General features: G+C 38.2%; 1 protein-coding gene across 2 annotated transcripts; it reads left to right on the top strand.

Annotated features, from left to right (window-relative positions):
• EXOSC7 (exosome component 7) lies at positions 1–21,871 on the top strand. Of its 2 annotated transcripts, XM_062567878.1 has the most exons (9): positions 1–112; positions 789–890; positions 1,575–1,669; positions 7,999–8,164; positions 12,610–12,680; positions 17,318–17,441; positions 18,057–18,212; positions 18,948–19,042; positions 21,347–21,482. In XM_062567878.1, the coding sequence occupies exons 1-9, from the start codon at positions 56–58 to the stop codon at positions 21,360–21,362; spliced, it is 882 nt and encodes a 293-aa protein (XP_062423862.1). In that variant the 5' UTR covers positions 1–55; the 3' UTR covers positions 21,363–21,482. The 2 variants fall into 2 exon arrangements, with proteins under 2 accessions (XP_062423862.1, XP_062423863.1); XM_062567879.1 differs by lacking the exon at positions 18,948–19,042 and having other exon boundaries at positions 21,347–21,871.
• Positions 21,872–24,781: the final 2,910 nt, after the last annotated feature.

Here is a 24,781-nt window from a genome sequence, read left to right as displayed (position 1 = left end):
CGCGCGCGCCCGCTGCTTCCGCCCGTTGCGCGTAACGGCCGCGGCGGCGGGGGCCATGGCGTCAGTGGTGCTGAGCGAGGCCGAGAAGCTGTACATCGTGCACGGCGTCCAGGTAGCGGCCGCGGCGAGCGCCGGCCCGGCTGTGTCTGTGGCTTGATAGCGCTGCCCGGTGAGGGGCGAGGTCAGGGCCTTTCTCCGGGCCTGCTCTGCGTGAGCAGGCGTGCTCCGGGAGAGCGGCTGTCCGCAGGGTTGTCGTTCCTTGCTTTTCCTTCCGTTTATCTTAAGAGTGTGACTTTTCTAAGCTGGAAAGGAAAGTCTGCGTTGAGAGTGTTCTTATTGCTATGAATACTAGTCTCCTTAAATTTTACGGGAAAGGAAAAGGAAACTTGGCAGTTAAGTATTACTTGGGGCATCCTAGGAAATGCCCCCCCCCCAAAAAAAAATAGAAAAAAGAAAAGCTGTGTTGTGGTAGGCAAAGTAACCTTTAAAATCGAAATCTTTGTCTTGTTGTAGTCTGAGGCCTTTTGTTGAAACTGAAGGGATTTAGTGATGGATTTCAGGTCTGCCTACGATGAGCTTGGTGTAAGCTCTAAATAAATGAGGTGAATGGAAAAGTATAATAGATTCTCTTCTACACTTTCCACTGAAAGTTGGTGGTGAAACTAGGAACCTTCATCTTTAGTACTCTGTTTGACATAGGAAAAAACTTTCAAAATCACAGATTTTAATTTTCTTTTTGCTTGATTATGAATTCACTTTAAACAAATTATGTTGGTTGTCTGTCTTAGGAGGACCTTCGCGTAGATGGTCGTGGCTGTGAAGACTACAGGTGTGTTGAAGTAGAAACAGATGTTGTGTCAAACACAAGTGGATCTGCAAGAGTGAAGCTGGTAGGTAAATTTATTAGAAATTGTGTATGTTGCTGATGAATACTTCTGGGTTGTGTGATCGCGGTTTTAAATCAAGGCAAGACTGTTCAGGGGGAGGGGATGTACACCTACCGATGGCTAAGTGAAACCATAGACCGTTAAGGTAATAACAACAGGATATATAATTTACTCACTCAGGCTAACTTCGTTGACTTGAACTAGATTTATTGTAAAGTACATCTGGAAAGCTTTTCCTGAGAAGTAATCTACAATTTAATCTTGGAAAAAATAAAATCACTGTTGTGCCTAATCACCAGAAAAATAATTTTCTTATTTTAGAGTGAAGCAAGGCTACTTCCAGCATGTTTTGAGTTGGAAGAAAATATCCTTTGCAATATTATAACAGTTCTGCAGATGTAACTATTCCCAGAACCAGAATGATAAAAAGTTGTGAATATTCAGAGTGTCTTGTTAACATAAAGAACCTTATGTAATAAAAAAAATGTTTGAAGAAATTTGCTCAGGCTTAACATTGTTCTCTTAAAGTGTTTGTTTTTTTAAAAAATGTGATTTTAGGTTCCCTGTAATAGAATGATCGGCACAGATAACCAAAGGGTAAAATTGTCAGCTGTTCTTAGGTGTCCAAATTAAAGAAGTAATTTTGTGAATATATTTCCAGATGTATGATGTTTTCTGTTTTAACAGGGACACACTGATATTTTGGTAGGTGTAAAAGCTGAAATGGGAACACCAAAGTTGGAGAAACCAGATGAAGGCTACCTGGAATTCTTTGTTGACTGGTTAGTACACTAAAGGAGAAGAAAATAGATCTAATATTTGGAACAAATCACTGATCAGACTTTACCATTTTTCTCAAATTTATATCTTAATTCCGCCAGCCTGGTGTTAGGGTCTGAGTAATAGAAATGTATTGTTTTAGTAGTAGAGTTCAGAAATTTTCTGCAACTTCTGCAGAACCAAAATGAGCAAAGCAGTAGGAGTTAAAGGATGATACCAGGTTAAATGAAACCACTCTGAATTGTGTAGCATCACTGCAGCTGGAGAAGATTAATGACTTGATTGCACATGTATTTAACTTGGTTTCATGATTATAATGCTAGTAGTCTGTGTTGCAGTGATAGAGAAAGTATCTTTCAAAAATTAAGTATTCCAGACATGAAAAAATGGAACGAGCTCTGATATAGATTGTACTTAAAACTGTACAAAGAATTTTGCTTGCTTTTGCTCTGAAAGCAATGGAAAATAGATTGAAGTGCATTTTGTTGGGCATATAGTAACAGTTCAATCTGCACTGTATACTTCGGATGCAGAAGTTAATTAGAAAACTAATTTAGTTATCACATTTCTCAGTGAATCAGTTCCGTGAACTAAATCCAAATTTGTTTTTAATCATGTTGATAGTTTTGTGCTGCAAATGGGCTATTGGTTATCCTTAATCCTTATAGTGTTTAAATTATGAAGGAAGTTAGAAGAAAACTGAAAACTTGTGTCTTCAAGTTGCTTTGAGATAGCATGTTGACACTCTAGTGTGGTTACAGACTGTTTCCTGTCTGAAACCACAGCATCCATGTCTTTCAGACTTCCTAAAGTTCTCCTCCTTTATGAAATAATCTATTTTGTGAGCCTGCTCATGAAAGCCTTCTCACTGACACATTATCTGTTTTGCATGTGATTTTTTTTTTAAAAAAAAAAACTTGAACTCTGACATTAGACAAGTATACAGATAGTAAACCTAAGGTATGAGAGCTGCTAAGTAAGCAGATATCTAGTAATATCACTGATCTAACTGACTCTTATCTACGTTAATGTTTGTCCGTTTCTATCATTATGCAAACAGATCTAAGATTGCCTCTGCACATTGCAAGATGCTGGTTCACTGTGGAACCTTGTGGTTTTTGGAGGGAAGGATTTACCTGTGAATTAATATTTAGTCTATGGCTACTGCTAGAGAAAACGTTGGACAGAAAGATACTCTTCTCAAATGTAGTCCTGTTGTTAGATGGAAGATCAGTTTGATTATGTATTATAAAATGTATTTATGGAATGTCCTATATAGTACTTTCTTGGTCCTGGTAGATTCTATATGAATCAAGTCCAAGGTAGAAGGCTTTAGTGCTGCTCCTCTACGTTGTGTTAGTATAATTCTGTTACTCAGCAATGTTTGAACTGGCTGCCAGCAAGAATCTTTCTTAATCTGGCATGCAAGTGGTATGTGTTATTTATTGTTCAGTGGCTCAGCAGGGACACCTGCCTATTCAAACAAGTAGTTTGTGGCATTATGTCATTTCTGTGATACTATTTTCATGTATAAATGAATATTAGAAAAACTTTAACTCATTAATGTTAGTTTGTATTTTACAATTGATAATCTCTGCTTCTTTTCATAAGATGATGATAGGGAGATGTGCAGGAATAGCATGCTCCATGGATCTTGTCAGGTCTATAAATGTGTAAAGCAGTTCTCACTTGGTGTAACAACACAGAGCAAAGCCTAAGTTTGGGAGGAGTGACTACCCTTATACAATGCTTATGCCACCAGGGAAAGGTTATCTCTAGCTTCCAGAAAGATCTTGTAGATAAAATGTGACATTGTGTTGTCACGAACAGCTTATTTTCTGTAAAGAGAAATGAGATGCTGCCGGTATGGTAACTGCTGATGTTTTCCCACGCTGCCACTGGGTGGTAGTAGCTGCGCATGATTTGATATACTGCATCTGTTGTTGAAGTTCCTATATGCTGTACTTGGCTTTTATATTGTTCAAACTAATAGTGAAAATTTGCATTGTACTGTGTGCACTCTTAAAATGCTTACTTCTTGAAACTTCCTTGACTTCTTTAAAAATCATCACTTTCTGGATCAATATATAGTCATCTGCACCGAAATTCTATTTCTCATCCTTCTACTCCGAGTCCTTATTTTGTCTCTTAAAATTTGAGAAGGGCATTTAGACCCCTTTTAAGACAGACTGATTTGCTAGTCTTTGGAAGAGATGAAATCTTGGGGAACTGGTTGATGATACTAGAAATTAATTATTAAAAAAAAATTCTTGTCCTATACAATGTCCTTATTCTCCATCAACATGGGGGAAGATGGTCATCTTTGTCACTGATGTTGGAATGCTGCTGTGTCTGTTTTCTTGTGTTTGAATTTTGGGGCTGTTCAAATACTGACTTACTAATTTTTTTAACTGAAGCAAATATGTATCTTTTTCAAAGTATAAGAAACAACCTTAAAAAAAAGAAAACAAAACAAGGAAGATGACTCTGAATTCCTTGAATGCCAGAGATGTTGTTTTTTGGAATGAGGGAAGCAAGAAATACTTGTGCAAGTCTGACCATCTGCTTCTCCACTTTGAAGGCCAGAAGTGCTTTTGTTCCTGCTGTGACAGTGGGCCTGTTTCAGTGGTGCAATGCAGAAACCTGGATCAGATATAGTCATAAATATTACAGATGGCAAATAGTTCTCCAGATTATAAGTGATCGCAGTATTGCAAAACAACCACATCAGAATGCGCTTGCATGATCTTCAGATACTGTTTTGGGGGGCTTTGTGGGAAAGAAATGACTTAAAACAAATTTCAGTGCAACTACTGTGGATGTGTTACTTGAATGGTGGTTGTAGTAAAGAAACCTTCCCCCTGCCTTCAGTCTGCAACCTAGTATGGTAGGAACTGTCTTTTGCAAAGGCAGTAGATAAACTAATGAGTGTTGAAGGAATCAAATGTCTTTATTTCTTTTCTTTCCTCCCCCCCCCCCCCCTTTTTTTTTTAAATGTACTTACTCATAGAATTGTAGAATGGTAAGGTCGGAAGGGACCTCTGGAGATCATCTAGTCCAGCCCTCAGCATAGCCCATATGGGGATTGAACTCATGACCTTGGCATTAGCAGCACTCTAACCAGCTGAACTAAACCTACTCCACTGAAGGTGATCAGTAGTTGGTTGGGATTTGGCTTAGTTTCAGAGATAAATACCATCCGATGCTTGATTTCTTTTGAGTAAAACTTTAGAACTCTGTAGGCAGATGTTTGCATCTGATGTGAAGTGTGGTGTCAGGTTGCCTGGTCAGTGACCTGAGTCAGTAAATCCATGTTGGTGGAGTCCCAGTTTGACTAGACTAAATCCAAACCACTGTTAGCCCGATTCTTTGTAGAATGTAGTTTTTAGAGCTTGGATATCAATCATACTAATACAAGTAGACATCTCTTGGACCCGAATTCAGGTTTTTCCATGTCTGAGGTGACTGTATATCCTCTTCCTTTTGTTTCTGTCTGTAGCTTGGATGGAGTGAGCCTGTTTTATCTGCCCTGGCAATTCAGATGTGTCCTAAGTGTGGTGCATTCTGGCTGCTTTCTACAAGATCAGACTATTAGTGAGGTGGTTAACTTATTGCTGATTCTAAAATGATGGAATTGCCTTCTTGCAGTAAATGATTGTATCTTTCTTTGGATATGAGAAAAGAAACCTAACACTGAGTACCTGAAGTAAGTACAGCTTGAATTGAAGAATATCCTATGTGTAGTGAGGCCCTGGCATGCTAAGGAAATAGGGGGTGTGCCTAGTGTGGAAAACCCAGTTGACCTCTTGTCCTTGGTGCAATTGAAATCTGTGTCTCAATCTGAACTGGGAATTTAAAACCAGTTTAGTTTTAAGTTAATCTTTGGGTAATTGTGAACTGCAGTTAGCACAGATAATCTCTGTGTTATTTCTATAGTCTCTGTAGACTGGCCTCAGATTCTTCTATTTAATGTTTTCTTTTGGCTGTGATTATTTACCTTGTAGATGATGATATGATAATAGCTGTAGCAACAGATGGGAACTACTGAACTACTCTGAGGAAAACATGGTCTGCTAACAGCAAGGGTTTTGAAAGGAGAGATATTCTTTAGTAGAAGTATCCTTCTTTGCAGGAGCCTAGATTGTTAGGCAATAGGACACTGAAGCTGTTTGAAAGTCTTTAGAATTGCATTCTGTTTGGGGATAGAAATTCTGTGCTCCATTTGGCCACTACTAGGGTCTTCCTGTGTTCCATAAAGCAAGCTTTCTGGCATTTTATTCCATTAGTGTGCTACACAGTTTTTTTTTTCCTCCTCTCTCTCCAAGTTTTACCTAGTAGAAAATCAGTAATATTATGTGAGCATAGGGTGGCAATGTTTACCACATAGTTGTTTTAATATTATTCTGCCAACATTATTTCTTCATTTCACTTTGAAAGGAACTTGGTACATTAAAACAATAATGGAATTAAGATGCAGTAAAACTTGCATGGTATCCTGACTGAGTCTTATTCTTCTTTCTTACTTGCTGCCAAATAAACTGACTATATGTATCCAAAACTACAGCATTTGATGATAATGTGGTATAGACTGAGGTTTGTATAATTCTTCTTAAACTATTGTTTGGAAGCCTAATGCTTGCATAACCATACTTTAAACAGAATGGTTTAAGCAGTAGTCTTGTTGACTTGCATGCAAGCTGCTTTCAGTAGGTGCTTGTTTAATACAGTCTAAAGGCCTGACTCAGCCATGTTGCCGGAATTATTAGGATTATATCAAAATAAAACTTACTTTATAGAATTGGAATCTAATCTTACACAACTACAAATATTATTAGTAATGTCATGCTTGCAGTAATCATACAGATAGCAAGTATAATTTGGAAGCATAGATCAGTGTTTGATTGGCAGTCTTTTGGTGGTTTTGTTTTCCCTTCCTCCACCCATCATATTTAGTGCAACCTGCTTATAAAAGGGGCAAAATAACTCTTAGAAAATCCAGGAACTCTTTCTAGTATCCTGGATCTTCATCAGTTCTGCAAAAGAATTAAGTTGGGAGAACTACTGAGGTAGGGATTTTCCCTTACAGACTACAGTCTGGTTAATATGACTCATTTGATTGGTATAAGGCATACATAGCTAATGTGGATCCCTGGTATTATAGGGGATGTTTGTTTGTTTTAGGGGAAGGCTGTATTCTCAGAGTTTGTTCCCTGCTGTATGTTTGCATTCCCATGGAGCTGTTGTTGGAAAAGCAAGGGACAAAATATGCATGAAAAATTGGTGCTATGTGGTGCCCAGCCAGCGGAATTCAAGGTTTTGCTATGAGATATTTTGAACGCATCAAACTGCTTTTCAGGATCCATCTGCTTTCTGCCATCCTGTAATCAGAAAGTAAGAGGTCAGGCTAGTCTGAGAACAAGATCGACAGGATCTCTTCCAAAGATCCACAGCTTGAGAATGCTCTTACCCTCTCTGTAAACTGGAGAGATTCAGAACATTTGTTTATTATTTCTGTGTGTTTCTCTCTGGGCATTTCTGTTCTACTTCATTGGGAGTTGGAAGGATTCTCTTTTTTTATAAGCCTGTTGTCTTTTATTTTTGATAGGATTTTGTTCTTAACTCTGTACGGGACCCCGGCCCACAAAGGCTTTCTTGCGTGGCTGCTAATAAACAGAGTTCATTATGTTGGAATCGGGGGAAGTGAAGACTGCACACTGTTGTCAGTTCCCTTTTGGGGAAAGGGAATGTCCTTTAATTGGTGCTCTCCTTCAGCTGCAGTTCCTAAAGATAATGAGATGCTGTCAGCAAGTGGCTTGATAGCAGAGCATACACTCACTAACAAAGTTACCAATTAAGGTCAGGCGGTCATGTCACTTCCCAAAAAAAAAGCCTCTTGTCGTATTGTCATTTCTTCCTCTTCTCATCCACTCTCTTGTCTTATTAATTTAATGTTCATCTTTAACAGGCTGCCTCATTAGCTGTTCTGAACTTAGAATGATTTTCTTGCAGTGTTTTTTTCTTTCCTTTGTGTGTATGAAGTGGGGGGGGAGTGAAGTGATTGAAGATAGTGCTTAAAAAAAAACTCAGTGAATTCTGACTTGGAAACTATTACTAAAGATAGTAGAATTTACCTGTGTTCTGTTAACAACGTTATACTAATCATCTGCATTATGATTTTGTTATGTAGAAAGAAGATAATTTCTTTACAGATGGTGCCTATGCTTGTACAAATTACTTCTTAGATATTCTTAATATTTAATAAATGCTCTTTGGTAGAGGCTACTTCAGAAGTGGAAGTCTGAGGGTTTTTTGTTTTTCTTTCTCTGACTAGTTCTGCAAATGCTACTCCTGAATTTGAAGGCCGAGGAGGAGAAGAACTTGCCACAGAGATAGCAAATACACTCTACAGAATATTTAGCAGTGAGAGCTGTGTAGACTTGAAATCACTTTGTATTAATCCCAGAGAGCACTGCTGGGTTCTCTATGTTGATGTTTTGGTAAGTAAGAAAGTAAAAAACTAGTGAGCTTTAAGGAAGCCTTCAAGGCACTGACTGACTGAATTCACATAATCATATGTATTTTCATATTAAAAATACTTCTCTCATAATGCAACGTAATGTTCACAGCATGGCCATCCTCTTGTGAATTTGCCTAAAACAGTTGCTGCTTCCAACTTGTTCTTTTGCTCTTTTTCTGGAAGCCACCGCTCTGCTGCAGAGCTGAAAAAACACTGAATACTCCGAATCTGCCTGAGATAAAAATTGGTGAGCTTAGACTGATAGAGAAATTACCACTGAAGAAGGCTTAACTATTCCAAGCTAGATACATTCTGAGAGTGATTGTCTCATTCTACAGAATGTAAGTGTGTTTGTGTTAGGGTAATGTAACTGTCTACTATGTCTACCTCTTGGCACTATTACTAGTACTAACTCAATGAAATAACTTCTTGTCAGAAGAGTTTCTAATTTATCTTTGGCTTAGGCACTTTCTGATGGAAGTTATGTGCAGGTATGGAATGTACAGGAGAAGCCGAATGTTTGTTCGTATTAAAAAATGTAAACAATTTTGTGCATGCAAACTTTGTGTATGCAGCAGCTCAATTTGCATTCAAAGCTTTCTGGTACAGGAACTGAAAGTAGAAGTCTGGGAGTCAAAGACTGTCCTGAGCTTTCTTTCTAGCTCTTATTGGTCCAAGACTGACTTTCCACTTGTCAAATGTGTAAATAAAAATATATAAAAGAATCTCACTTGGTGGAATCAGTTAATGTCTCTGAAGTGATTTGGTTTTGGCAATGCAGCTTAACATTTTACATTAAATACAGGGTTTTGTAAAACAAAACAGACATGCAGACTGAGACCTAAATAAATTTGGAAATATGAGTCCATTAGTGTGTGGTTTTTTTTCCTTTTTTAAATAAAGCAGGAGCATTAGACTAATTATAGTAGACATGGTACATGCTGTGACTTAGTCTACACACAGAATGATTTAAGTATGTACCACTGCTGAGTGCTTTAACAATTCTAGCCACCAGCTTTTTAGAGCCTGGCATAGTTTAATAGGGAATGAAGTGCTAGTTCTGAGAAATTACATTGGGGCCTTTAGTTACTAGGTAATTGTGAGCAGAGGTACAGAATATTAAGTGATGTGCTTATTTAGGCAGTGTACTGCTTCTACAGTATAAACAAACAGTTTCATAAAGTTGACTGTAAAAGTAGTTGTATACAACTTTTGCATGAGGGAGTGAGTACTGCTAATTTAGAGCTCTTGGATTCTTCTTGGACAAATTTGTTGGTATCCACAGCTAGAGAGAAACAGCTTTGGTCTTTCTACACTGCTAGTTGTATCAGAATTATGAACATGCATGAAATACCTTTGGTCTTGATTTACATGTAGTTTTATTTAGAGTACCAATAAAAAAAATCTGTTGTAGGTTTGTAACTAAGACTCTAAATGTGGTGAGTCTTTTTAATGTAACATTTTGCAGAAACTTTGCATATGAGCCATTAAAGAGCTGCTGGCATAGTTAGAATAAGACACTTAACATCTGTCTCTTGCTGTTTGTTTTTTCCTCTTCTTTTTCCCCAGATCTTTGTATGTTTTGAGATACTTGTATTCCTGTATTTCCTTTTCTAAATAGAAGATATATACACATGGTACTGAGTGTTTACACTGAATGTAGATACTTGATACCTATGGATTTTCCTGAATCTGCTTCTGCTGAATGTTTGCTCTGTTTTAATAACACATGGTGGAGGTATGACACTTGTGCTAATTAAAAATTATTTTAAACTACCTCCTCCATCTTTTGAGGGAGAAAGGTTCTAAAGGTAGTAATAAAGCCTGATGAGAGTTCTTTGGATGATGTTTTCCTTCAAAATTTCTGGAAATAACTCACATGAGTACTTGTGTGCATAGGTAAGTTGAAAGGAAAATAGACCTTACATCTCTGTCATAAGGCTGAAAATACTGGTATCTTGTATTCAGATAAAGATAATTGTTTTCACATCTGTTACTCTGAAAGACAAAGACCCAACAAGAGTGTTAGGAACCTGGATGTGTTACATTGCTATGTATTTCAATTATGCAGTTTCACAGAAGCATACATATTCAGCTCCTATGTGTGAACAAAACTTAAGATATGCAACCTCAAAAAAGAAAATAATGTATTCTAAACAGGCAGCTTAGAAATCAAAAACATCTCTCATACTCATTTAGACGTCAGTGTAATTGGAAGGTGTTTTAATTGTGTATAATCCTAATAGAGCTACTCAGAATGGAAAGAAAATAATTTGAAGTGTTATACACGTGGGCTCTAGGCTAGTATTCTGCAATGTACCTTGTGCATTCAAAATCAATATATTTCTTTAAGTAATAGAAGAAATATTACTTTCCTAAGAGTAGCTCATAAATGTGGAGTATCTCATATTGCAAATCTATAGTCTGTCATCATCCACTATCCTCTTCTCTTTTTTTTTTTTTTTTTTTTAAAAACTTCATAGTTACTGATTTCTGAAATAGTTTTGGGGATGTTCTTTTTTGTTTTTTTCATGGTGTGTTTGACATGTACATAGCCTTGTTCATATAAATTGCCTCAGCAACCTGCCATGCTGGGCAGGGAGAGTTAAAGTTGTGCTATCTCTTTCTGTTCCCCCATCCCCTTACAGCATTTTGTCTGTGTGAGGAGAATCTATTCAATTCTGCTGAAATTTTAGTAGTTCTTTGCTGAGCATACCTGAGAGGGTTTCTCAATCTTTCCTATTCCCCCAGTTTGAAAAATAAAGTCTTAGAGAAATCTCTTTTTGAGGAAAGATGTCTAGAATGTTGTTTTCTTTCTTTCTATACTCAATGTTTTTTCATATCAATAGATTAAAAATGAGTCTTTTTTTTTTAATGACTACTTTACTTCACACAGCTCAAATGAGTTTGTAGCCTTTCTTCATTTCTTTAAAAAAAGGGGAGAAGGGGATCCCCAAGTACAGTGTCCTACTGCTGAGAAGAGATTGCTTGTTGTTTTTGGAGGAATTGTTGTACCATGCTTTGTACAATAGCTCCTCTAGCCTGTAGGTGCCACTGCAATATAGATAAAACTTTAGAACGCAGCCTGAGCATAACCCTAGCAACAGTAAAGGCACATCCCATTGTTGTGTCTTAATAACAAAGATATTGTGAGTTTATTGCATTATCCAGTAAAATTCAATAACTACTGAAAGGGACAAGTTAACCTGTCTGTATCCAGCAGCTGTTGTCAAAGAAATAATTTGATCACCTTTGCATTTAGCTTTCTATCCCAACTTTATGTCATACTGCTACACAATTCAGTCTGTCTTGATAAAAGTAAACTGGCTTCCTGGAATATCTGGTTTATGGTTTGCTCTCAGTGGGGGAGTTTATCCCATTCTTAAATTGCATTGATTGTTCTTCAAATACCTATCAGTTTTGCAAAACTTATTTTGCCCATAACATATAGAGTAGGTGGATGTAATGGAGAAGCGTCCATATATTCTTGCTGAAATAGATTGAAGTGCTTGCCTGGCATGTGTGTGTTCATAGAACAGTACTGGAAGCATGGAGTGGAACTTGTCTGGCAACTATCATTTGCCTGTGACCAGATACATTTCTGAATCATATATCAAGCTTGTAGAAGGTGTTAATTGTTATGCCAGTGCTGCATTTATTTACTGGATACAGCACTAGTTCTTTCTATTGCTGTTCTTCTCCTGATGTTAAGGTGGGGGGATGGCGAAACAAGCTAGACACCCTTCACAGGCTTGACCCAAAAGATACTGTTATCACAAGTGGACTTTGAAGTACGATTTCCTTGGACCTTTTTCAGCTGCAAAACTTGCTGTTGAATACTTCTCCAAAAAATAATAGAGAATAAATCTGAATGTGCCTTCAAAAACATTCCTTGTATAATTGGCTTTCTTTAACACTTTATTTAATAATTCCATGCTGTATACTGGTTGAGAATTTGCATTGTTTCTTTGAGAACAGTGGGCTCCACTGGACTTGTCTAGGTGATACATTGAAAGGATTTCTCTTTGAAATAAAGTACACAAAACTGATTTTCTTGGTTTGATGTTAAACTTTGTATTTGTTCATTATCAAAAGGATTCTGGTCATAGTCTAGTTCCTAGCCTTAGCACAAGGAGGATGACAGCACTGGCAGTTTCATTTCAGCTTCTGTTGTTAAATATTATCATGAATACGTGCTTTACCTCTTCTATTTTGCATGTATAATACAGTCAGCTGAAACGGACATGTGGCATTTATTTTCATAGGCAGGCTTTAAACACAGCTTAAAAAATACTGCTGTGTGTATTTTCTGATTCTTAATTCATTTTCAAGTAAGTTTAATTAAAACAAAAGTTTTGTTTTAAAGACACTAACCATATCTTCTTTCTAAAAGACTGTTCTGTTTTGTTTTGTTTTCCTCCCCAGTTATTGGAATGCGGTGGGAACCTCTTTGATGCAATCTCTATTGCAGTTAAGGCAGCTCTCTTTAACACAAGGTAAAGCATAAATCTTGTTTCTTTGGTATGGGAGTGGCACAGAGAAAATGAGAACAGTGTTCTTCTGTGAGCTAAGCATTTTTAATGCTTCATTTCTTTAAGTAAGAAGAGTCAGAGGCAACTGCATTCAGATGCTAGGCAGTCTGTTTGCATGCAAACAACATGAACTAATGGCTTTAATCCAGTTTCTAGTAATCATTATGCATTACATGCTCAGTCATACTCAGAATATAACTCCTGTTCTGTAGCCCAATAAAAAAAAAAAAAGAAAGAAAAAAATGTATGGCTTAATTGCAAGTTGATGCCTTGTGGGTTGAAAGTCAAGTATTTACAGGTATGTGAGATCATCCTGAATAAGAAGCCCTGTTAGTACAACCACCAATGTGTAACTAGCTCTAATTTCCCACTTCTGATGTTTTAACTGTTAGTCTGTGGTTCTTTGTGAAACTAAGGGCAGAAAATGGTGGTGAGAGGTTGTAGGGAGGGGGAAGTGATGCGCCTTTAGAGTAACAGAAATCCATGTGTTTTGGTTCAGAGAATGGAAGAACAAAATCTAGTAGAATCACTAAAGCAAGTGCTTTCTATGTGTTTCAAGGATAGCATCCAATAGAATATTTTTTCTGATGTTTTTGTCTTCATTATAGACAAAAAGGAGTTTAGAGTTTCATAGCATCTTTGAGAAGGGAACTAGTGAATGGCTCCGGAAAATCTTATGTAGCAAGAATAGCTGGAAGAGCTGCAAAAAATTAGACTGTTACAGACACAAATGTTCTAAAGTGGATCTCGCATTGTTCCACAGCTGTAAATTAGAGCTGTGCCGAAGTTACTGGCATAGTTCTGACTTACTCATCAGGGAATTGGTGCACAGCAGTAGAGCTGGAAAACAACATGCCAGAAAGAAGAGGAAAATACACTTCTGAAGACACAGGCAGTATGTCAGGTTAGACACTTATTTAAGTGAGGAGGAAATCCCTCTGAGACTAATACTTGTGTATATTGCTGAGAAATTTCCCATGTTAGTCAAGTTCTCCATGGTACTTTTTAACAGTAGATTGTTTCGATAGCATTAAATGTCCTCACACATATAATCATTCACGAAGATTTTGACAGTACACTAAAGAGGGGAGAAATGCTTACATCTTTGTGTGCAAGCTGCCAGGATACAAAACTCATAGTTAAAACTGTTGCTCCCATATGGGTTGTTTTGCAGGTCCAAGACATACTTTATTTACAAGATAATTGAACCTCTTATCTTACTGTAACCAGAATCCTAATTCTGAATGAAAAACAAAGAGTGTATGGAAAAAAAAAAAGGTGCTCTTGGAGGAAAGGTAACATGGAGAGAGTGATTGATTTTGATGCTTCCAAAAACTGTTCTCTGTATAATCTTTGATTTGTGGGCAAACATCTTCAGTCTTATGAAAGCAGGATATCAAATCAGAATATGGTACAATTTAAAATAGCTTTAAACTTGTAGATTTTAACCTGCAAGAACCTGGTCTATTAACTTGACCAGGAAATGGCAGTATAGCTAATTTTGAAGTGAGTTAGATTTGGAAAAAGCAAAAACAAGAAAAAAATAACAAACTTGGAATTTCAGCTGACTTTCAAAGTGAAAAGCTTGTGTCCTGATGCACTACCCCCACTTTCCATCAGTATCTGCTGCATTTTCTTTGGATTAATACAAGATTGTTTAGAGTAGCTGTCTACTTCATAAAATATTATTGTCCAGTTAAGACTTTTCAAAATAATTATATTTTAAAGATGTATAATCAATTTGAGTAACACTTCAGATTAAGTATTTTAAATTTAACTTGACATCTCCATTCTCTTTCAGAGTCTACTTAACTACTTATAATTTGTTTACAGCTAGGTTTTTGTTACAAGGATTTTCAGATCTTTTTTTCATTAGTGTTGGCTGCAGCCTTAGAACCAGGAGCAGGGATTTCAAGCTGCTGAAAGATTTTGCTTTATTTTTCTTTTGAAGTCATAAATTTTCAGTTTCAGTGTTCAAACAGGCATTTGAAAAGCTCAGCTTCATCAACTTAGTCCTTAAAATCTAAGCTTTTACCATTTTTGTATTATCTGTGGAGACACTCTTCCTTAGGGCTAAATAAATCCACAATAGTAACTTCAGGAACTTTGTGTAGGAATTACAGTATTTAAATCCTTTGTTTGTCTAACTTGACTCATTGTATCCCATTCAGACATGGAACAATCAAAATATGGCTGTTTAGGGGGAATATTTACTCCTTATGGTTTTTCATTGTTCAGTGTGTTCTAAAAACTGCATTAAAACTGTGTCTGAGAGGTAGCAGATAGCAAAACTTGTTCTTAGCTATGTGTCTCCAAAGCATTTAAGGCTGCATTTGTCCATGATCAAAGTGGATATTGCATAAGTATGTAAACAGCTACGGAGCGAGGGCTTAGCATTAAACTCCTTCCTGTGGAACGTGCTTAACTGCAACAGAGGCAACAAACTAGATAAATATCAGAAGTTAACTGGTTTATAACACAATACCCTTGAAATGTGGTGCTCTTTTGTTAGATGGCATGATAAAAACAGCTGATGCTTGCTTGCAGGAGTAGAATGGATTTTGCAGTTACGAAATCTGATTCTCCAGAGCAGTGTTCGTTAAGTGCTGCTGTACGAATTTCTGTACTGATTAGTTGCTGGAATCAAGTGTGAAGAATAAAAGCTGCAGGATAAACATTTACAGATAATTTTTTTTCTTAAGATAAATTTCCACAAGCGGGGGAGAGAAATCTCAGGTTTTCAGGAAATGTACTTTATGCTGGTAACAGTTGTCTCTGCCCAGTGGGATCCTTTGTGTATATATCCATCTTTTTCTCTGTGTCTGATTAGCTGTCTTTCTGCCTGTGCATACCTTTCTCTCTTCTGTTCTTTGCTAAGACAGGTGTTAATTCTGGCAACTTACACCACTACTAATACTTGCTGTAAAGCACATGTTGTTCTGGTATCAAACAGGTTGTGTGTCTTTATCTTCCTCCTAGTTTAAATACTGCTTTGGCTCATACACTTCTTGTCTAGGCTGTTATCCAGTGTTGTTCACTGTCTTGTGTAGCTTGAGAGTTAGTCACTTTTTGATTTTATTCTATCAATTTTAATGGAATGTTTTAGTTTAGGGTTTGCATTTCCATTGAGTTCTTATATAGCTCTACAAAGCATTTTGAGTTTTATTTCATGAAGAAGTATATGATGTGGTTGTGTTCTGCTTACTGGAAGATTGTACTTATGGCTTAGGTTGGGCCAACATCGTGTAGAATTTGTCTCTCTTCACTAAGCAAGCTTAGCTGTTGTAAAGTGCTTGCCTCAAGGACTCTTAGCTGTGAGTAACTGAAATTTTTTTTTTAAGGAAACAACAAAAAACCATTTCCTTTGGTAAGGAAAAAATTAATTAAATCACTCCCAGTATTCTCCTCTCTTAAGAAAGATTTGTTTCAGAATGTGTAAAAGAATGTAATCTCCAGAGTCTAGTTACAAGACACAATGCTACTTTAAAAGTACTAATATAGAAACAGATTGCAGTTACATTCCACAGGGCTACTGAAGTTAGCTTTCCAGGGATGTCGTGAAGTATTTTGTTTTCAAGTGCAAATGTGTAAAAGCAGGAGAAGTTTGGTTGAGCTCTTTTTTAAACTGGCAATAAAGCAAAGTCTCTTAGTCAGTACTCTCTTTCTTCCTGGTGGACACCCACATTTCTCCGCAAATGTGACAACTTGGGGTGAAGAAGGCAAGTGACCATTTCTTGGTTTCTTGAAATGCCATCTCCTGCTAAATTGTTATAAATGTTTTTATTCATTACACTAAGAAAGCTATATTAAATCCTCAGAGAAAACTCCCATTAAATGGCTATAACATGTGCAGAATATTTGCCACTGATAAGCCTGTGTAGCTCATTAGCAAGAGATCATCTGGTCGTTCACAATAGACAAGAAAGTGTTTCCTGGATTCCTACCTGGGTTTTTATCCTTAGTCCTCGCTTTTCTATGTCTAGCTGTAGAGCAGTAGAGACTTCTGATGATTTGAAGAATGAGAATATCCTGCTGATCTTCCCAATCTGCTAGAGAGAAAGGATTTTACTAATGTCTCCTTTACGCTTTTCCTAGGTCTCTAGTTAGTGTCATCCTTCCTGAACAACTTTGCTGCTTGTATTTGCTGGTGGTGTTATGGCTTTACCATGCAATGTAATTGCTGTAATTCTGACAACTTCACTGCTGTCTGCAGGCTTGGGAACCACAGTATGAAAAGGTTCAGTTTTTGTAATTTCTCTGCTATTTTGCCAGCCAAGCGTACACAGAAACATTCAGATTTGCGATGTGCAAGTTCCAAAAGGCAACACTATTTGCTCCCCTGTGGCATAGCGTAGAATTCAGTTTAAATATTAATGCATAGAATGATGTGTATAGAGGGTCTCATTCTGAATATCTTCCCACTTAAGATATTTTCCTAGCCTCAAGAGCTTAATTGTTAATACTTTGATAACATTCCAGGATATTTTTCTACCATTTAACCTTATTTAGAGAAGAGGACACTTCTTGGAGTTGAGACTATAGGATAACTGTATTCTTTGTCTGTTCTGAGTGTGAATTTACATGTACTTCTGTTCCTGTAGAATACCAAGAGTGCGTGTTTCGGAGGATGCAGAAGGCTCTAAAGAGATTGAGCTCTCTGATGACCCCTATGATTGTATTCGACTTAGCGTGGAGGAGGTGCCATGCATTGTCACATTGAGCAAAGTAAGTTGGACAAAATTTTGACTTTCTACCTTGAGACTTCAGCTTCCATTAACTTCAGCTACTGTTTTATTTTCTTCAGAGATAAATTTTGTATTCCAGAAATGAGGTGTCTAATACGTATATGTTTATTCATCCTTGCTGCTATTTTGATTAGAAGGAGCTTTTACTGAATAAGTTTTTTTTTTCCATTCTGACTTACAGATTTCCACTTCATGCATTCTTAATCTTTTTGCATACAGAAGAATTGTTTGTTATGTATTCATCCCTCATTGCTCAACATGCAGTGCAGCAGATGCTTCAGTACATAACAAGAAATGAGCATTTTTGTAAGGCACAGAGGTTGAGTAATCTGTCTGGAGTCACAGAATGGTCATTTGTTGCTGTGGACAGAACTCTGTTTTTGCGGGAATAGCACTATCTTTTCCTTTCAAACAAATAGTAACATGCTTATCTCACTTTGGTTATGTACATACACCCAGTCTGGGGTCAGAAGCTGCTTTTAAGTGCTGCGCTGTCGACTTGGTGTCTGAGCAGCACCTACCACTGACAACTTAACTTCTCAAAAAGAGCTTAAACAACAGCAAATTAATATGTAATATTGTCACTAACTTGCAGATTGGATATAGGCATGTGGTGGATGCTACGCTTCAGGAAGAAGCCTGTTCTTTGGCCAGCCTGCTTATTTCTGTGACCAGTAAAGGTGCTCTCACTTGTATGAAGAAAGTGGGAAAAGGTAGTCTTGATCCAGAGAGCATCTTTGAAATGATGGAGGTAAGGAGTTTTGAACAGTTACTGTCTTAGATAATAATGAATTGGAACTTGAGTCTTTGAAAAGCTGTAATAAGGACTTTAGAAGCAGGGGTGCTGCTGCTTTATTAGTGCATGAAGGGGCTTGTTGAAGGTCCCAGGCAGTTCCTTTGAAGCAGAATCTCGTAGGAATGGAGGAATGGAAGTTATCTAAAACTTTTAGATGCCTGAAATGTATGAAACTCCGTTTACATTCACTGTGTGAATATGGTCACGTACCTCACAACTGTAAAACTGTAAAGCTTAGATTGATAAACCTTTAAGAATTTTGTAGAGAATAGTTTCCTCCTGTTTCTTTTTTTTTTTTTTTTTTTTTTTTCTTGAGAACCAGAGAAGACATGGAAGAGTCCCTGTAGAACTTGAGATGGTACTTCAATGTGTGCTAGTACATTTCATTCTGTTGTAGCACAACTCATTTTTCTTGTGATAAAGTTACTGTTCTTATTTTACTATCGTCTTTCTTTGCTTCTTTATTGCATTTTTGATTTGCTCCTACCCCGTGAAAATACTGTTACCTGGCTGTTGTTCACATCCACATGAGAATTAAATTTTAAACATTTCTTCAGGCTGTTCTCAAAACTCTTGAGTTCCAGTATAAATTCTCATGCCTGGGCTTGGCCTTAAGCATCAGACAGAAATGAGTTTTGAACTTTGAGTCAGAACAAAAATTAAATACTTAAAACTGTCTCTGTTTCCTAGAGATCCAAAACTAATATCAGCATAGCTCTAGTGAGGAATGCAGAAATTGGAGCCAAGCTTGAAAACAACTATTTTCAAATGAAATTGCATGTTGAGTATGTAAGGCACTACTTTGTTTCATGGTGTGCATCCAGAGTGCTAATCTTAGTGTTACCAGTGGGCTATTTATTCGCATCTAGAGAAGCCACTTACTCCACTTAACATCTGGGCAGATGCAGAGGAAATTTACCTCCAATTTGGTATGCTAAAGAAACCAAACTTTTTTGATATGGACATCTGATATTCGTGTCTTCCTGATGGCTTTTGAGTCTAATTCTAACTAAACATCATAGAGGAGTTGAGGTTTAGGGTGTATGACTTCTGTGAAGACATGAGTGTTTTAAGTCAGATACAGGTTCACGGTGGAAGCATACTCCCATATAAATTATGTGATAGCTAAGAGAAGAAAAATTTCGATCAGAGCCTCTACTTTGATCATCCATCTCATTCCACACTGAGCTCTAGGAAATGAACTTCTGTAGTTCCAGAATTCAGGAACTACTTGTATAGCCCATCCCCCAAAGGTGCACTTGGGACCGTATTATGCTCATCTAAGCATACATCAGAGATGTGTGTACAATGTAGCCACTGAAGCCTTCAAACCTTCCTACTGTGCTTATGAGCTTTAGTGAATTTGTCCCTAATTGCTGGTGCAAGGATTTAAAGCCAATAAGGTCATCACCCAGTGAGTTGTGCTGTTTCTCACCTGCTTGGAAGAAGTATTCTCTCCTGGGTAGTGAATAGTTTGCTGAAAGAGTGAGAGAGGAAATCACACAGAAGAAAGAAGTTTTCTGGGAGGCAGGAGATGATCTGTTTGATACTGCATCAGACTCAACACCTCAGCTGGAGAACCAAGAGGAAGAAGAAACACAGTGAATACCTGAGAATGTCCAGCGGAAAGGGTGCATAACCCTTGCTTACACCTCCATTCCCTAGCGATTCAGTTGCAGGTTAGAAAGTGTTCAGTTTTCCCTGCCTGGGAGTGACAGGAGTTCCAGCCAGGACATACCTCTTAGGAAAGCAGCTTCACGGGAAAGTTTTGGGAAGCTGCTAAAATTGAACTTTTCACTGGATTTGTCATCCATAAGGGGGGCGGCAGGAGTGAGAGATTGACACATTGCCCAACACTGTTACCAGCTCTGAAGCTCTATGCAGAGCCCATTTTACTTTGACTAGATGTGGGTGACGTTATCCTGCATTTGAGTACATCACCCCTCTGGACGCCAGAGTGCTTTTGTGAGCTTTGCCCCAGGGCTGAGCTGTGTGTTCCTGTGTGTCCCCTTTTTTTAGCATGACTCACACTGCCTAGGATTGAAATTAGGTACCCTACTGCATCAAAGCTTGTCTGAAATTAGAAATTTATCTTATTTTAAGGTTTATTTACCCACAGTGTTGAGAAATGCCATCAATAAGTGGCAGACAGCTTTGCGGGCCATTAGCTGTATGACAGATGTAGATTTAATTGGACAGATCAGGAGCTAATAAAATGAGTTAAATGTAATTTGACTTTGGCTTTTAAGAACAGGTGGGCTCTGTTCATCTCTGTACAGTCAGTACTTCAGGTCATTCAGAGGAATTGCAGGAAAGTTTTAAGGCACCACTGCTTTAAGATCTTTATTTCAGCATTTCCCAACATTACTTTTTCATGCAGCTTCAGCAGTATGATTGTGTGTGTGGAAAAGTGGGGGCTGATACCAGAACTAATCCTGGTGGATTTCCACTGCTGGGAGTTCATTTCTGTAAAGAAAATGTTCTGCTAATTTCTTTGAGGCCCCCAGACTGTACAAAATTTATCATAATGAAGAATCTGGCCTATAGAGACTGATTTGGTGATGAAGCCAGTGTGCATTTTAGGCTCCTAATACGAGACCAAAACCTCTGGCCATATGATGAAGCACTGAGCTAGCCTAAACTCACTCTTCAGAGTTTGAGTATGTTGAGAAAAGTTTGATGAACCTCTTATCAGTAGGTTTTCTTGCTGGATCAGGTATCTTTTGTCCTCTGGCAGCTGTCATGTTGTTTCTTAGCGTGTGTTGGCTAATTTGAATGTGTGCTTGTGTCTGATATAGATTTAACTTGTACTCCTGGACAATCCAGTGGTGCATCAATCTGGCATTAATAATCACAGAATGCTTCTCTGCGGAATGGGAGCACTGCTTTTAGGCACACATTTTTTCAAAAATCAGATTAAGATGAGACGTCCACCATTATTTTTCTTAATTAAACGCATGTTTTTCACATATCAGCTGGTATATATTAATCACTAAGGGGAAAATATTTGTCAAAGGAAGTGTTCGATTTGAATTATCTTCCCGTTAATAAGCATATCTCAGATTTGTTTTTCTTTCTTTGCATTGCAGACAGGAAAGAGAGTAGGCAAATCATTGCACACATCCCTACAGAAGATTTTGGATGAAGAGGAGAGTTTGGGGACCACGCGGCAAAAAGTTGGATTTCTAGGATGAGTGTTTATTAAATGTTCAAAACTCTTTTTAATTGATTGTGCAGTCTTGTTGTTTATATATGGAAAAAGGATATTTTTGTTCCAATACCTGTTTCCTTCCAGTGAACAGGCTTTTAAAATGCTACTAAGCATGAAGAAAGCTACATTTAAATGGGAATAAGCAAATTGGTGATGCTTTCCACATGGATGAGTGTCTGCGCATAGGAAGCACAACAACAGCAATTGATATAATGCCTGGGAAATGCTTGAGTCTGTTTTCAAGAGTGGCTGGCACAGATTTCAGACCAACTGTTGTGTTTTAGAGCATGCGTGGGGATGTCCTCAATGCAGCACAAGCGGGATTTTGGGCCTCTTGGGATTTGTTTATTCACTGGCCGCACAATTCTTTGTACCAAGAGTAAGAAAGCAGTGTCTGGTGGAAGTCTGCCTTCAAATTTTCTTATCTCTCTTTGAATAAAATGTGATTAGGTTTTACTATAAATGCAACATGGCCCAAAGTTTCCAGTTCATATTTTAAATCAAGATTTCTTTGCTACTAGAGCCCTGCCTTATCCCTTTTGCCAATGGGTACAATAGCTGAAATCTCATGGTAGCTAAGGAGAGAGGCATAGCTAAGGCAGAAGGGAAAATAAGTTAATTTTGAAGAATTTAATAATCTGGCTGGAGAATCGTAGTGGCTGTCAGTAATGAGTCTTTACATCCTGTGCTGGACAGCACTGCCACAGAGCTATTGCCTCATCTCTGCCACTGTCCTACTAATTCCTGATCAGTAATAACATAGGAGATACCTGTGCAAATGCAGGTGTTTGCTGGATAAGGGACAGAATAGAAAGGAAGACAACTGTATAGCTTCTACTAGGAGGAGTACCCTTGTCCTTCTGCTACGTTTTCACAAAGGCAGGTTCCAAATGGATTTCTTCAAAGTTGGGAAAGACGGGAAAAGCTGCCAGATCACCTGGTCTTCAAAGCAGTAGGTGCCCTGCACCAGTTGGCAGGTATTGCAGAGGGTAAGAGCTCTTCCTTCTGTGGCTTAGGAAGAAACACAGGAAGGGAGAGTCTAAAGAAAAAGTTATTTTTCAAGTAGTTGCACAAATATTAAAAACCACTGCAGTAATCCAGAAGTTGCTTGGGTCTTACTCGAGCTGACTTTGGTGAATTTCAGATTTTAATTTCCTACTCTCAGATTAAGAAGAGTCTATTGACTATCGGTGGGAAGAAGGGGAAGGTTCTCTGCCAAAAGAGAATGCAAATCTAGGACAAAACATGGTACAACTTAATTTAATAATCATGATCACATTAAAATATATGGTAAGCTTCAGACTGCAAAATCTCTTCAACCCTTTCCCTGGAGCTGGCTAATGCAATTGTTCAAGATGACTATGATACCACTGTGTATCTAGCCTATAGGTAGCCACTATATTAAACTGTACAATGAACAGTCAGGTTAAAAAATAGAAACTGTGTCTGTTTCAAATGGATGCTTTTTCAGTACTTTAAATAAAACAGGTTATGTAGGATATGGTAGTGCTTTGTAGTAATACAGGCAAGAAGTGACAATGGAAATATGTGTAATCATCTTTAAACACTGCTACAGAGTTATTTTACTTGGGGCAAAGACTAACTTAACAGACTCTTAGCAGATGTGGCCCGTTCCTTGCCATGCAAAGCTACTTGTAAGAGTGTAGAAAAAATGAAAGCTGTAGGAAGAAGAAATAAAAAACATTTACCTCAGATTTATCATAGGCACTTTTTTGTTTCATCACATTGTTTAATGTTCCAGAAAATAGTTAATCTAAACGAGGACTAGCCTTAAGCCACAGCTGTTCTCTGAGTAGCTGTTGCTTGTTTTACTGTAAATTTGTGGTTAGGTACCAAAAGACTTCCCGGAGTTATTTCTGGGGTGAATGTTGTAACATGTTAGTTAATAATTGGTGTGCTTCTGCATAGCCTTCCAGCTGAATGGAGGATCTCCAGATACGTTGTAAGTTACTAATGATAGTGGTGGCTCTATTGTAAACAGGTTTCACATCCCTTCTCCTTTTAAAAGTTTATATATATAATTATGAGAGCTAGGGGAAGAAAACTTCACCCTGTTCCTAAAGGCATTAACTGACATCTCTGAGGAGGTGAATGTGCATCCATTCCCTCTGTGCTTCTTACTAGGGAAGGGAAACACTCGGTTCATCTGGGATCCAGGCCGTGTGCTCAGGTACCTGAGAATCCATCTCTACTTTCAACACAGGGAAGCCTGGGGAGCAGCTGTGCATACAAAAATGGTTGCCTCAGTCACAAAATACTGGGGACCAAAACTTCCTCAGTCAGTAGGAGAGGTGTTGTGAACTGCCGTGTTGCAAATGTCAGCAGTGCCTCCTCCCACCCTGCATATCCTCCCACCTGTGCTTCTGTGGGGTCTGTAAGCAGGCACAGAATGAATGGGGGGGGCGGTTAAAGGACCTCTTAAAGGTCCTACTCCTACCATTTAATGGCAGCTAAAAGCAGTGGGATGAAGGCTGACCCCCATTCCAACTGGGGCTGTTTCTACCCCTGAGATGTAAATAAAGAGTCTAGCCAAAAGCATTACACAGCTTTCACTTGGTCTCAGCAGCCCCTGGAGAGTTGCTGCTACCAACCCATATCCCAAATGGATAAACAAAGCTCTGATGGGGGGGAAAAGGGGCCTACAGCTATCCCAGTTGACACAACATCTGCCAAGAAATATTTCAGACTGTGGTTCTCAGGCATGTTAAGGACTATGCTGCTCATTTCTATTTTCTTAGCTCTGCTTAACCCCTGCCTTCCACGCCCAAACAAAAATAGCAGTTAGAGATTTTTAATAGAAGCTTCAACCAAGACTGCTCCTGTTCCCATTTGGGCTGGTGGAAAGTTCCATGTGTTGCTGTGCAGATATTGCCACGTTTTCATTGACTCAAGTCCAGTAGAACTAAGAGGAAACATCTGTGGAGCAGGATAGCTCAGTGTTTGTCCCAGAAATTTTTAATTGCTTGTGCTGGGAGTGTCAAGTGACTGAAAGCTGTGTATTAGAGCCGAGGAGTCCAGCAACTCCTGCTGGGCTTCTGCTTGTGCTGCCCAGGAAGCACACACTTGCAATTTACCCTTTTTTTTTTTTCCTCCTGTATATCGCTGCCTAAGGTCTGTTTGACGATTAGGGCTCCCTTGAAGCAGAAGAGGGCTGTGCTGTAGGTCCTTGAATCTGTGATTTGCTTTCACGCACCTCCAGACCTATGTTTGTGCTGAGGGTGACGTTCACCAAGCTAGGGAGCCCGATCAGCTGGTGTTTTGCAGCTCTAGTAGCCATTCAACATTGGTTTAG

This window comes from Rhea pennata, chromosome 2, assembly GCF_028389875.1.
Source record: "Rhea pennata isolate bPtePen1 chromosome 2, bPtePen1.pri, whole genome shotgun sequence".
In the NCBI taxonomy this organism is placed as follows: domain Eukaryota; kingdom Metazoa; phylum Chordata; class Aves; order Rheiformes; family Rheidae; genus Rhea; species Rhea pennata.
The sequence above is the reverse complement of the archived record's forward strand: the minus strand, read 5'-3'. Positions and strand labels throughout refer to the sequence as shown.

What these genes read in the sequence shown, in the direction of transcription:
- EXOSC7 (XM_062567878.1), top strand. Translation starts at nt 56, where the DNA reads ATGGCGTCAGTGGTGCTGAGCGAGGCCGAGAAGCTGTACATCGTGCAC. An exon ending in ACATCGTGCACGGCGTCCAG is followed by an intron (nt 113 to 788) that starts GTAGCGGCCGCG and finishes TGTCTGTCTTAG; the next exon opens with GAGGACCTTCGCGTAGATGG. An exon ending in GCAGCTCTCTTTAACACAAG is followed by an intron (nt 12,681 to 17,317) that starts GTAAAGCATAAA and finishes CTGTTCCTGTAG; the next exon opens with AATACCAAGAGTGCGTGTTT.